The following is a 14203-nucleotide window of genomic DNA, read 5'->3' on the forward strand; positions in this document are numbered from 1 at the left end:
TGTCTAATGGGAAAAAATGGTGATGACATTTTATATCCAAAAGATCAAAGGTCAACTTTTCTGTGACATCAAATGTACTGCAAAAACACTTTTCTTATTCAATGCCATAACTCAGTAACAGAAGGGGAGACATTTGTTCAGATTCTGAATTAGTGACACTAATATTGGGTGCCCTTTTTGTAAGTGTGATGATTGTATAGATCTTGTGTCGCACTAGTTGAAAATGTGTGTGAAGCATCCATATTTGAAACATTGTCTGTTGTCACAGCTTGACTGGTTGGTGGAGGCGTAAAATCGTGAAGCAGTGATTGTAGTTTGTATATGATTTTTCTTTGTGGTAAGTTTTTACAGTTTTGATTTGTTATCAGATGAAATCTATTGTAGCCACATTCAATCTCAGTTTAATTACAGTATAAGACAGTGATACAAACTCCATTCATACCTAAAATTACACTGACCAACTGTGCAGAAGCTCAAGTGCACTCAGCTCTGCCTTTCTACTGCTTTCAGGAAACTGCTCAAAAAAAGAAGAACAAATTGCTTGTTGAATTTTAAAAAATGGCACAAAATTATTTTCAACATTCAATTATTTAACAAATGGAGGAGCACACAAAATGTCTCTGAGTGCAGTATTGATTGCAGTGTGGTTATTGCAGAAGTTGACATTGCCATGAAGATTTAAAAAAAAAAAAAAAAACTATGTAGTGTGGTAGTGTGCAGCCCTATCCAATTGTATGTGTAATTCAGCACATATATATTGTAGAAATTTAGATCTAAATTCAAATCTTAAACTGCTCAATTTGTTTACTCAGTTTATGAGTTTATTCTGTAATGCAGTGGTTCCTAACCCCAATTTCTCCCGAGTCATTAGTGCAAGGTCCACACATTAGATATATGGCCTCACTTTCCATTTTATTTTACAAAAGGTAAACATTTTGGCTTAGAACACAAAAGACTAGACAAGACTAAACAGAAACAGCACTTCAAAATAAAAGCTCTGTGCTGAAAATTCACTGTACTTCAAAAATAGCGTGTTTTTTTTCCAAATTTGGCACATTCACGAGACACTTGTGGTCTATTTAGATTGGAATCGCAACCCACTTTTGGACCGCAACCCTCCAGTTTGGAACCACTGCTATAATGCATTGAAGCCTAATGGAGAATAGTTTTTTAAAGCCTGTGTTAACCACCATAACTCCGCCAATATATAAAGGTGAACACATTTTCTTATTTAAAAGGTCATTCAAAAATCATGGCAGTCAGCATCAGTGTACGCAGCAAACACACACATGTTCTTCCCGAAATGCTACAGTAATTTAATGTGTTAACAATTCTTTGCTCCAACAACACATCTACCAAAAGAAATAACCTGCTATTTGTCTCATTTGTGCACAATAATTGCACTAGCTTCTGTACCACAATTAATTAGCCAATGATATTATGTTGTTTAAAACTGCTTCAGTGAGCACTGATACTCTCCTGCTCACACAGCCATCATTGGAAATGGCCCAAAGATGGGTCGTCAGCTGCAGAGGACTGACCCTGTTTCCTCCACAAGTGATTCCAAATTCACTGAGCCGTTTCTCTCTTCTCTTTATCTCCCTTCTCTTCTGCGCCTCTCTTTACTTGCTATAACTTTATCTCTAGACACTTGTTCAATATTACAAGCTTGCATAAATTTACCCTCTGTTTCTGTATTTTTACTAGCTATCTACTTTCATTGGAAAGAAATGGCTGAAGAGTGGAGCTTTTTCAGCAAAACCCTGGGTGTAAATGCAGTCTGTGTGTCCTTTTACACCCATGCAATAGAGGCCTTTACATAAGCCTTAAAAAGATTCACTGACATTTATACAGTCAAATATCCTCCACAAGGTTCCAATTAGGCCTCTCTGTAGTGGTCTGGTCCGTAAATTCCTAAGCATTATACTGTACCTGCTCAGAAGTGATCTGAATCACCGTCTGTATCTGCTGATGCGTTATTCATGTGACAGATTTGCAGCAGATAAGTGCCTCACTTTAGTAGGAATTGCAATGAATAAGTTATGCTCTTTTTCATTCCTGTCGAGTCTCTCTGTGTGATAAGAAAAAGAGAGAAAGGTAAAACTGAAAAGAGACAGCGGCAGCGGTGGAGAGCATCGGAGGGACAACCTTGAAACAGAGGATTGTACATGCAGAAAATTTGACCTGTCCAATTTAAGACTCCTTTTGAAAAAAAAAAACCTGATTAACCTGTATTTATTGTCTTTAAATTTGTGATGTTAATGCCAAGATATCACAGTTGCCATAACATTTAATTCATGAAAGGGTGGAAAAGGGTCTTCTTTGAAGTGCATTTATTTTTAGGTCTCCTTGGAATCAGATAAATAGCTTCCCACAGACAACCAATGTGCTATTATAAATTATACGTAAGACATAGCAGTCTAACCCTAATTGTACACACATGAGTTTCTCAACAATGATGATGAGTTTCTTTATGGGTTGGATTCGACATGTTGGCGAAACATCAGAGAGGAGGGGTGGTTTTTGTTGTTGTTGTTTTGGTTTCCAGTGACGTAAATTGAAGAACTTGAATAGGATGTGGGGGGGCGGCTTTAAATCCTAAATATCCAAACCTAATACAGTTGGGATCGGGTTGAGGCTTGGTTGTCAGCCACAAAGGGCTTCTAAGTCAAAAGGTCAGCCCAATGTAGTCTTCGGCTTACCACAGCTCGAGGCTAATTACAGAGCGCTGGGTTTCAGTGCTCCATGAGGGGGACTGTGTATATGAATGTGTACATGTGTACAGGCCTGTGTAATACATCTCTTCAGTGGCTGTGGCTCGCAACATAATCCACTCATGAGGTGCATAAATATTGGATTATCTATGCTCATACATACACATTCACATGTGTTTGGATACAGATTCTAGTGAGCACCGTACATGGGCTGTTTTATAGTCTAACCGTGAACTAACCCAAAACTTTTCCCTTGAAGGCTTTGTATTTAAATCAGCCAGTGCAAAACTTGGCTTTATTTTGAAGGAGCCACACTGGCACTGCCAACCAGAACAGGTGCAACTTGTGAGAGATATAAAATGCTACAAACACATTTACCGTTGAGCACAGCAATAACAGAAGGCTCTCTCTTTTTTCCCACCCGTCCTTCACTCTCTCTGTGTCTAGGTAACGATCTGTTCTTGGTGGCGGTCCATGAGCTCGGCCATGCACTGGGCCTCGAACACTCCAACGACCCCACAGCCATCATGGCTCCTTTCTACCAGTACATGGACACGGACAACTTTAAACTGCCCATGGACGACCTGCTGGGCATCCAGAAGATCTATGGTAAGACCTCCTGACTTCATTGATATTTAGGCCTGAGTTATGGCAGGGCTCTCACCCCATTCGTAAGTATCGCTTGGCAGAAATTAAACCATAATTCTCAATGTAGGCTTCAGCAAAAGGTTTCAAGTTGTCTCCATGGTAGTTACGACCCTTCCTTGTGTTTTTGTTTTCTGTCAGAGTTTTATTTCTTTCTATTTAGTGAAGCATAATCTGCACAGACAGCTGTTTAAATCAGACAAATATCCCACTGTATTTTTGCTTTAACTAATTTACCGTTTGATTGATAAGATCCAAATCTGTTTGTGAGCTGCAGATTCCCCTTGCTCGCCATGGTGGGCTGGGAGTGAATCAATAAATACTACCATTGTTGATTTTTTCACCTTGGTACCAACATAAAAAATATTTTTGGTTTAGCAAATATCTGCTGCCTGTCAGCCTGCTGAAGGCAGTTTGACTGGCCGCTGTCCCCGCAGCTCCACAGGAGCTGCTGCTGACAGACAGCTGCTTCTTTTTACAGAGACACTGAATGCAGGTCAGAGTCGGTATGGATTGAAAACTGCTATCTCCATGACAACAATAATAACACCACCAATCACATTTTGCAAAAATATGACGTCAAGCAACACTCTATTTCTGTCAGAATTACATCATGTTTGTCAAACAACACTCATCACTACTTTAAATGAGGCTTTAGCTATCAGTCCAGTTCTGGTGTTATTTGTAGCTCACCAAAGATTCACACTCGCCCTGCAAGAATGTCCATGAATTGTTGCATTTCAGTTAATTAAATTGATTTCCCTGAAAAATGTAACTCTTTTAAATGCTGGTTTGGACAAGCCCGAAGTTAGACATCATAACTGGATCCCTCATTACTGAAACTGAATTTTTTGTTAGGGCTGAGCAATTTATAGATATAATATTGATAGTGTGATAAGAGACTAGCCGTGATCTTGGATTTTGGATATGATATCAAAAACGTTGTCTTTTTCTTGTTTTAAAGGCTGAAAAACAGTAAAGTAATATAATTTTCTGAACTTAGCAGACTTTTGTAGCAGTTTTATTATTTGCTTTTACCCACTTGAATATCATAACCACATTACTAATTATCAAAAATATCTTTGTGGAAATAGGAATAGTCAACCCTACAATATCGGTGAAATATGGAGATATTTTGTGTTGTATTAGGATATTTAATTTTCTCCATATTGCCCTGCCCTAGTGTCTGTGTTATTCTAACCCAGTTATAGCACAGTGACTATTTGGTTAGCCAGATAAAGCCCAGATCTGAGATTGAGACCTAGATTTAAGATCACAGGAGATGAGCACTTCATCATCAGAGCACCTACACATTCCTCATTGACACACATTTTGAGTCGTCAGATGATTGCTGTGCTTTGTCTGCTCATAAAGCTGATGTAGCTCTGGGGCGGGTGTATCAGAAGTGTGAAATTCAATTTGACGGTAATGGATTTATGTAAGCATCAGTGTAGGCTTCATTTTTACACTCCCAGAGTTGAATTAGTGGAACATTAGGGTGGATGTTGCTGAGACCTCAATGTAGACACGTGCTCTTTTATGTGACATGTCGTGGAGGAACCTATAATTTTTAGAGCCGTGAATTTTTCATGTTATCGTCCCAACCTCAGTTTGACATCCAAGTTCAAAAACAACTTGTTGGGGAGTGACAGCGTTGTCCCGTACAGCTGTTGAGGCTGTAAACCAGTCACACTCTGCTGAGATGACTCCGGTCTGTCACATGAATGGCTGCACACACACACACACACACAAAAGAACCTGCCATCTGCTTACATGGTCAGGGCACGTCCCTCTGGGAGTGACAGACCTGGGCAAGCGATCAAATCTCTCCTCATCCCTCTCGCGTTTAACTCCTCTCCGCTGCTGCCCCTCCCTCCCCGTCTCAGTTGTACAAAGAGTTGAAGGGCAGGACAAGTGATGGCAGCTCCTCTCTCAGTCTCGTTTCTTTTCCAGCAGCAGTTGGCCTCCTTTTCTTTCTCCTGGCAACAGAGATGTGCGGAGACTAAACAGAGGCAATACTGCAATACAGAGGCAGTTAACATGTAAATGAATTAGATGGTGGCGATGAGTTTGAATGAAGAAAACGTACAAATGAGTTTCTATAAAGAGAGGTATAAGGAGATGTAAAGAGAAATATGTGTGAATTGAAGAAATGAAAGAGTAAGATATTAACATTGAAAAGAGGCGTAGGAATGTAAATGAGAGAGAGATGTTGGATTTAGGACTTTGATTTGTAGTCAGTGGGAGCCAGGCCGGATCACACAGTGAATTGTGGGAAGAAAAGGTCTGACAGCGGTAGGATGCGCTTGATGTGGAGGATCGATTCATTCTTAAACTTTTGGACATTTAGCTTTCTTTTTCTCTCCTTAGTGCTGAGGTCAAAGTAGAAATGTACTGTATTTGTCCTCAAGGAGGAAAGTCTTTTGCACAGTAGGTGCATACATATTTGAATATGTTATACAGAATTTCACCAAATTTATAATACAACAGAGGCAAAAACATTGATTGGCATTTGACACATCACAAACTGGATTTCATACTATTTGGCCAGTTGCATCACAATACATCCCCCGTCCATTTTGGGCACACTTGCAGTACGGATCCACGTGCAAACAGAACACCCAAAGCGCACTTTAATGCAAGATGAACTCTGGATCATAGTCATTATTCTAAAGCTGCAATGATAAGTCAAATAATCAATTAAGCAATTGAAAGGAAACTTAATCGTTAACTCTTTTAATAGTGGATTTATTGTTTCAGCAATTTTTCAAGCAAAAATGTCAAACATTTACTGACTCCAGCTTTTACATTTGTGAGAAGTTGTTGCTCTTCTTTATGATTCATGATAGTAAATGAAAAACTTTTGGGTTCTGCATGGTTGGTTAGACAAAAGAAGCAATTTGAAAACATCACTTAAACAGCAGATCATTTGATAATGACAATAATTGTACGTTGCAGCCCTAGATCACAGTGAACTACCTCTCAGAACTTGTATAAAAGATGGTATAAGTAATAAAATTACTAATTTGGCATTTAGACTGCATAGTTTAGTAAATTAGAATCTAATATTACACAGCATCACATTCGTAACTGTTTGAGTATGTGTGACACATACTTATTGGCATGTCTCAAATCCATACTACATAATAAGTCAGTATATGATACTAATTGTCAGAGTATATTTTTTCAGAAGTTAGAGAACATAAAAATCAATAATACTTCATACTTATCATGAATAAGAATGATCAAAATGGAATAAGTATGCATAAAGATAATTGTAGGATCCATTGCTTTGGATGTAGACCCATATTGGGATTTAATAGGTAGTATATCTCAGCCACTATTGAGTCTGATCTTTTTTTAATGCTACTCATGTAAGACCCTGATTTTATTGAGGTGAATTGCTGGATTACCCTTGAAAGGACACTCTTCAAGCTTCTTTGTTTTCATTCTAGGCTAGTGGTTTCCATTCATGTTCTGTCCAGGCGCAGGAGTATACAGAATATCACTCTACCCAATCACTGCACCACCTGAGCTCACTGGTTAGATCCCTGATCGTTGGTTTAAAATGTACTAATCAGTGAAATGAGTGAGCCTCTGTGATTGGCTGGGCCTCAATGACACATGGGCGACCTCTGATCTGACATGTAGGACCACCCGAAGATCTCCAGATCATTGGGAATATAATGAAGTGGCCCAGTGGCTTACTATAAACTGAATGACCCCAAATCTGCCCAATGCCGTGTTTAATTTTCCATGTCATGGGTTTACCATAATGTTGTTACGCATTTGCATGTTTGTCTACATGTCCATCTGACAGCGAGTCTTCACAGTGCTTACATAACCGCAGAGCGCTCTGGCTCTGCTAATCTGGGATGTATTTCAGGGGATTTAATTCAGTCAGTGAATGGAATCTCTCGTGCAGCCCCGCTGATCAGTTGTGCGGACTGGCAGATGTGTAGCAGAGTAGCGTTCCCTCCTAATCCCATGATCAGCTAGTGTATCAACTTGACAGTTTGTCTTTGTTAAATTGCTCACTATATCGACTCCTTCAGATAAATGATTGGTTGCTCATTCAGTTCTTTCTAATCCGCTTTTCATTCACTGACTTTTGAATCATTTGTGGAGTCATTTAATCATTCATAACTCCTGAATGTTTACAGTAGCTTTCAAGGCCATTATTTACACATGCCACCATTACTCACTGATACTTTCCATGGGTTAGGGGTGGGGAGAGGTGTAGCTTGTCACATTTGCATCTTTCATATTGAAGTAATCTATTCCTGTACTGTTGGCCCCAATCAACACATGGCGACTCATATCCCTGCATTCACAGTTACACAGTGTGTTATTCATGCGTCGTCATGTGCTCAATTATTCATACACACAACCCACTTGCTTGGCCTCCCTCTACCTCGCTCTTTGCTCTGTTTTTCCTCTGTAAGTCTCTCGCCCTCTTTCTCCCATGTAAATCATGAATGTGAAATGATGCCGAGGCATGTCCAGGCCTCCATTTGGGAGGACATTTTATTTTTATCCCTACATTGTATACATTTTTACCTGGTGTGCTTTTTATTTTTGTTTTATTCATCTTGACCTATCATATTATGCTTCGGTGAGCTGCATCCCTAAACTTGGCAGTGTTAGGCACTACACACTGATGTTTGCATGACCTTATCTTGTTTTTCTATCATTTCTTTTATCACTCGTGTTTGTTTTGATTGTTTTTTTGTCTTGTTTTCACCCTTGTTGCTAAATTTCCTCTCTCGTCTAACCTTGTCCTTTGCCACTGTGGTTTCAGTTACAGGTGAAAAACTTGTAACTTGGCTTAAACCTTTAGCTCTCCTGCAAGCTCAGGTGGAGAGTTGGCTATAAATGCAACTGTTATAATATAAGTTGTTCACACTTAATTTGCATCTATGTTTACATCTGAAAATATCTAATAATTCCTGCACTTATAAACCAGTTCTATCCCACCTGACTCAAGGCTCCTGCAATTTTAAGAGTCTGAAATAAATGTTTCCTGGAATCAGTCACCAATCATTAGCTGTCTTTAACTCATTTTCTGTTTTTCCCAATACACTTTTTCTTTATTGATGAAAAATATCAAACCCTTTTTTAACAAATACCTCTGTCAACAGTATTATGGAGATGAGGACTAAGTGGGTAAGGGGAAATGAAAATGACATCACTTAAGTGTAATGCAGCCTTTAAAACCAGGAAAAGAAAACACTCTCAATATTACAATGCTCTAAGACGATATATCAAGTCTCAAATCGTAATATTTATGTTATTGAAATTGCCCATCCATAATATAATTGTAAAGTTAGAAAAGAAAAATGTCCTGTCATGTCTTGTCCTTACAGTTAATATAAAGCTAGAGCAGTTGGTTAGCTTAGCTTAGCACAAACTTGAAACAGGAGAAATATGTTATTATTCCTCCACCTAAACCTACCTCAGAGTGCAATCTCCCTGTGAAATGTTGCACTGAGCTGCAGTAACAAGTGAATTTCCTCAGTGTGTGGATCAATAAAGGCTATCTTATCCTAAACAACGAACCTAGCTCTGTCCAAAAGCAACAAAATACTCCAGCCACCTAAACATATTACTGATTAAACAGCAACTTAAACACCCTAGTCAATCAGTGTATAGGAAAATGATTTGTATACTGGATTTTCCATTGCCTATAATGTCCGCCACACTATGTTTCACAGTGCCGATAGGAAGGAGAGAGCAAAAGGGAGAGATGAAAGATGGTTTCCTGCATGTTTTATCTTGTTTGTTTAATCTCTATGGTCGTGACTATTTCTTGGCTGAGAGCAGTGACTTCCTTGGTCTAGTCGTCACTCTGATAAGGAACAGCCGCCACTGGTTGCCTAACAAAGTCATGTGTTAATTACCAATCTTTAGAAAGGCTGGTAGGCAGTTTTTGTAACCGCCGGACAGAGCAAGGCTAGCTGTTTCACTCCGTTTCCAGCTTTCGTGCTAAGCTGTGCTAACCGACTGCTGGCTGCAGCGTCATATTTAGCCTTTGAGAGTCTTATCAATCTTATTATCTAACTCTCAGGAATAAAGCAAGGCAACCTATTTCCCCAAAATGTTACACGATTCCTTGATTTCTTTACAGTTTGCAGTTGCTGAATGAGAGCAACTTAACATCTTTCACATGCATTGATCTGCATTTATTGTTATGTATTTATCATTGCTGTGCAGTAGGGTATGAGTGTGCTTCAAATGAAACCACTCGCCTCCAGAAAGTGGTTAAAAAAGGTAGAATTTGTGGTTGCAAGTGTTACATGTGACAGCTACATGTATCACAACAAGTGAGATATATTCTCTGACTTCCTCCAGGGCCTCCCGATAAGCTTCCCCAGCCCACCAAGCCTTTGCCGACGGCGCCCCCTCCACGCTCCCATCCTCCATCAGATCCCCGTAAGCCAGACAGGCAGACACGACCTCCGAGGCTTCCCCCAGGAGACAGGCCGTCCCATCCTAACGCTAAACCCAACATCTGCGATGGAGGCTTCAACACCCTCGCCATACTGAGGAGAGAGATGTTCGTCTTCAAGGTAAGTCAAGAGTCTGTGATATCAAAACAAACCCAGGGCATTTTCACTTTTGGTTTGTTTTGAAGAGTGAACCCTGGGGATATTTTACCCCAAACATGGATCTCTTGGCAATGTGAGAGCACAGAAATTAGTCTTAACTGGCCAAACAAACTTGTGAGACGTCGTTGAAAGGGTAGTTCCATATCATATTTCCATTTGCCTGAAGAGAGTCCTTTCTTTCTTGAGATCTCTGCCTATAACAAGTAACGTGTGATATAACTTATCCATTGATTCAGACCACTGGAAATGGCCTACAGGTTTGAAGACACCCTGAGAGAGAGAGAGAGAGCTAGAGAGCCTCGAGGATTACCTACGTGTACAGAGGGAGGGAGTTTTTCTGCTAATCTGCTACATGTTCAGTTTGTGCAAAGTGTGCATAATGTGGAAATGGCTCACTTGGATGTAATACAAATTACGTGGTTGTGTTTTTTCTGCACGTTGTTAGAAAAGTTGGTTTTGATTGTTCGGAGTAAAAAGTTTAACACTGGTTATTACATGTAGAAATATGGTGGACTCTCAATTATCTTATAATTAGTGCCTGTTTATTTCAGTGTATAATTAAAGGAGCTATTATGTCTAAAATGAGCACTATTCAGATTACTCGGGGGCCGTTTGAGCAAGAATTTGGACAAATTGGATATTTTGCCAAGAAGAAACACCACACCACACGCAGCGCAGCACAGTTTTCCTTTCTTCTAACAAACTTGAGCCTGGTTTTCATTCCCTTGCATGAGAAAAAAGGTACACATGTCCCTTAATGCATCTTTATCCATGGTCTAAGCTTGTGAGCACTAGACCTTGGCAACATGCGGTAAGACACAGAGAAAAACCTTGGGGCAACACAAAGATGTCCTGTGTTGTCTGCAGAAAGGAGAAAGAGTGCTGCTGATGCTTTATGTGAGTGTGACTGTATTTTTCTGCGGATATAAATAGATAGTACTCAATGGTTAAATAAGAGGCTTGTGGAGCCAGGGGAAAAACCCTCTCTGTCCTCTCTGCCCCCTCTCTGACTGTGTTCTTTTACCTCCAAAAAAAGAAATCCAGCTTGGAATCAAAGCTGCTAACTGTGAAGATATTTAACCAAAGTTAAACTCAAAGCTCACAGTCTCTGGTTTTTATGTTTGTTTGTTTTTGTAGATGCAATCTACAATAGTCTTAATACACCCCCTCTCTTTTGCATGACGTGTTTTGCGTCTGCTGTCACCCTGCTCCCACCTGGTCCAATGGGGTGATGAGGATCATGAGATTTCTGCAAAGCTCAGAGATACTGTGGAGACAAAAAGGAGGTTCAGCAATCGGCCAACTTGTTTTTGAGTTTAGGAAGTGAAGAGTACAAGTAAGGCCACAGCTATCAATTATTTTAGGAATCGAGTATTCTACTGATTATTCTCTCAATTCCTTAGCAACTCTAAACTAGAAATCACACTGATTTTTTCTTCCTTCTTCGGGTCAGTTCTGTAGACTGGATGCTTTCTGTCGAGATTCGGAAGCTTTGATTTGGTGAAACTGTGGTAAGCTACTGCGATTTTACAACAGACGAACCATACAGAGTTTTAGTTTAGGCTAAGCTTGAAACTTTGGACATTTCTGTCATTTCCCCTGGCCTGTCTGTTGTCTTTGCCCCTACCTGTTTTGTCTTTCTTCCTCTATTAGCAATCAGCGCCATTAAATTATGTCTCCTGTCCACAGCTAAGCCTGTTCCGTGACAGTAATAATTATCTTTGCAAAACACCCTGTGCTGTTTATAGTTATATGAATTAAAAGTTTTTGTCATTGAGTTACTCAAGATTCTCAAGCAATCACTTCAGCCCAAAGTATAAGGCCAGCCGCACTCTAAAAACACCTCTACAGTATCTGTGGGCTTAAAATTGTCAGTTTGTCGTAGAACTTTTTGGAGAATAATTTCTGTAGTTTGAACATGCCATACCCTGTACTTTATGTTGTCATAACTAATCAAAACATTAGTTTGATGTTTTTTTTACCTCTAACATGTTCTCAAATTATTTTACCAAGGCTTTGACAACGATCAGCCCGTGATGCACAGATAGGTGTCTCTTCTCTTTTTTAAAAAAGTTTGGCTAATTCGTGCAATTTTTTTTCAAATCTGATCTTTTCCCTAATGTCGGGCTCCTTGGAAATGTGCATTAGGTAAACATCTCTTTGTTTCTTCATCATGCCAGAGCATAAAATGAGCCTTTCTCCTGTTGTACCTTTTCCAATCTTACAGATTGTCCTTTAGGAAAAGCCAAACCTGAAATGATTTTGCTGCTCATCCTGCTTCCATGTATTTGTTACGTAGTAATAACACTAGTTTAAAACTTTCAATAACCTGAGTGTCATATGAGTTCATATACTGTCTGTTCTCCTGCTTGAATGGATGATTTGACTTCTCAATTAACATTTTCTTTTTCTTTTTAATAGCTTTTTTAATAGCATTTTTGACTTTATGTTTTATAGCTCACAGCAGAGAGAGACAGACAGTCTCAACAAAGGTCTGCAGCTGAACTCAAACAAGCAACGTTACAGTTTCATATATGTTTTAACCATCAGGCTACCAGAATTCCCTTACAATTAATATTTGCAATGATAAGGTGAGTTGCTGAGATGTGATGTTTTTTGCCAGCGAGCAGCTTTTTAGCAACTGAGTGTAAATGTGACAACAAGCATTTTAGTTTGCTAGATTTATCTATTTAATTGCTGTTGTTTCTTTTGTATTGCGCTTATATTTATCTTGCAGAGTTAACCTTACTAAAAGTTTTTAGAAACCTTATATATGAGCATTAGCTCAGTTCATAGTAAAAAAAAACAAAAAAAACATAGTCCTTGTGTGCCAAATGAGTTTCCAAGCACACTGTGGAGGCTGATCCACAGGGGCCACCCATGCAAACTGCTGTTCAGCATAAACAGCATGGCTCCCCCTCTTTGTTTAAACTCTCCGCTTATTACAGCCAGCTTTCCAATTAATGCTGAAAATGAAATGTACATAATTAACCCCTAAGCAAAGGGGTAATGAGGTATGGCAGTGTGTATCATAGTGCTGTATATTGGATGTCAGGGATAGTGTTTTGCCCCACTTTTGCATTATAACAGGAGGCAAGTGGGCACTTGAAAACCAATAATATCTATCAGATAAAATGAATAGATTTTAAAAAGTAAAGATAAGTTAATCTGTGCATTTTTGTTTTTAACCTTTCCACATTTGCTATCCTTGCTCATCTTTGCTAAGAGGCAAATTCATTCACAGCAGAAGCTAGTCACAGTAGCATAGGGGTGTTCATAGGATTTGAGGGCATTCAGGGCTCAGCCCAGAGTTTTTTGGGGAGCAAATTTGCATTTCCTTGGATGCCAAAGGCATGACCGTCCCTGCTCTGCTTTACTCTGCCTCTCATTGGTGTACCCTGACATTTTTACCCTTACCCTAACCAATCTTAGTCCTCTTGTGTGAACCAAACCAATAAAGGTAACAAGCATTAGCCAATCAAAGAGAGAGTAGGTCGGGTCATACCTTTGCTATCCGACGGCATGTGAATTTACGCCCAAGAGATTCTCCACTGGTACTTTTTTTTGTTAACAAATTCTACTATGAGGCTTTTTATACACTCTTGCATCTTATTTGCAAAGTACAGAAAACACAACAGAGTGTAAATCAATTAATTTTCAAGTTAAATAAAAAAAAAATAGCGGCATCCAGTCTGGCCCACGGGTCATAACTAAATTATCACTTGTGCACAGAAGACTGCAGTGTTATATGGAGGAGGAACTGAAAAAACAACCAACATGTAAAGGATATAAACAGACATGTCTGTGATTCCAAACTTGAAGTCAGGTTTAAGAATTATGTATATGAAAATAAAAATATCATCACTACCAGTGATGTGAAGAGGGCCCCTGGCTCCATCATTTTTTGAGGGCTTTGATGAATGTTTCGCTCTGTTGGCTTTTATAGCAGTAGCACCAGCTCACATTTTTCCAAAGGTGTAGCGAAGCGGAGGGGAAAGACTGACGGAGAGAGAAGATTTGTTACAGCGCACATGTAAGTGCAGTTGTAAATTCACTGCGTTCACATCATTAGGACCACCAGTAACATTATGACTCATAAATGATTTGTGTTGCCCTTTTGCGTAATCCACGCCTCAGCCCGTGAATCAAATGTGTTTAGTAAAGTGAAATCAATAAGGGATGACTGGTTTGACTTGGATCCACTCTGTAAGTGAGTTTCACAGGAGGAGCAGGTGG

At 39.4% G+C, this 14203-nt stretch overlaps 1 protein-coding gene across 2 annotated transcripts in view; it reads left to right on the forward strand.

Moving 5' to 3' along the window:
* LOC121960736 (matrix metalloproteinase-16-like) overlaps positions 1 to 14203 on the forward strand; it is an 83804-nt gene that overhangs the window by 48639 nt on the left and 20962 nt on the right. For both annotated transcript variants that reach the window (XM_042510582.1, XM_042510583.1), the window contains 2 exons: positions 3162 to 3323; positions 9711 to 9928. In XM_042510582.1, the coding sequence (XP_042366516.1) occupies positions 3162 to 3323; positions 9711 to 9928 (380 nt within the window). The remainder of the gene's footprint in view (positions 1 to 3161; positions 3324 to 9710; positions 9929 to 14203) is intronic.

Source organism: Plectropomus leopardus, chromosome 21, assembly GCF_008729295.1.
Source record: "Plectropomus leopardus isolate mb chromosome 21, YSFRI_Pleo_2.0, whole genome shotgun sequence".
NCBI classification, from domain to species: domain Eukaryota; kingdom Metazoa; phylum Chordata; class Actinopteri; order Perciformes; family Serranidae; genus Plectropomus; species Plectropomus leopardus.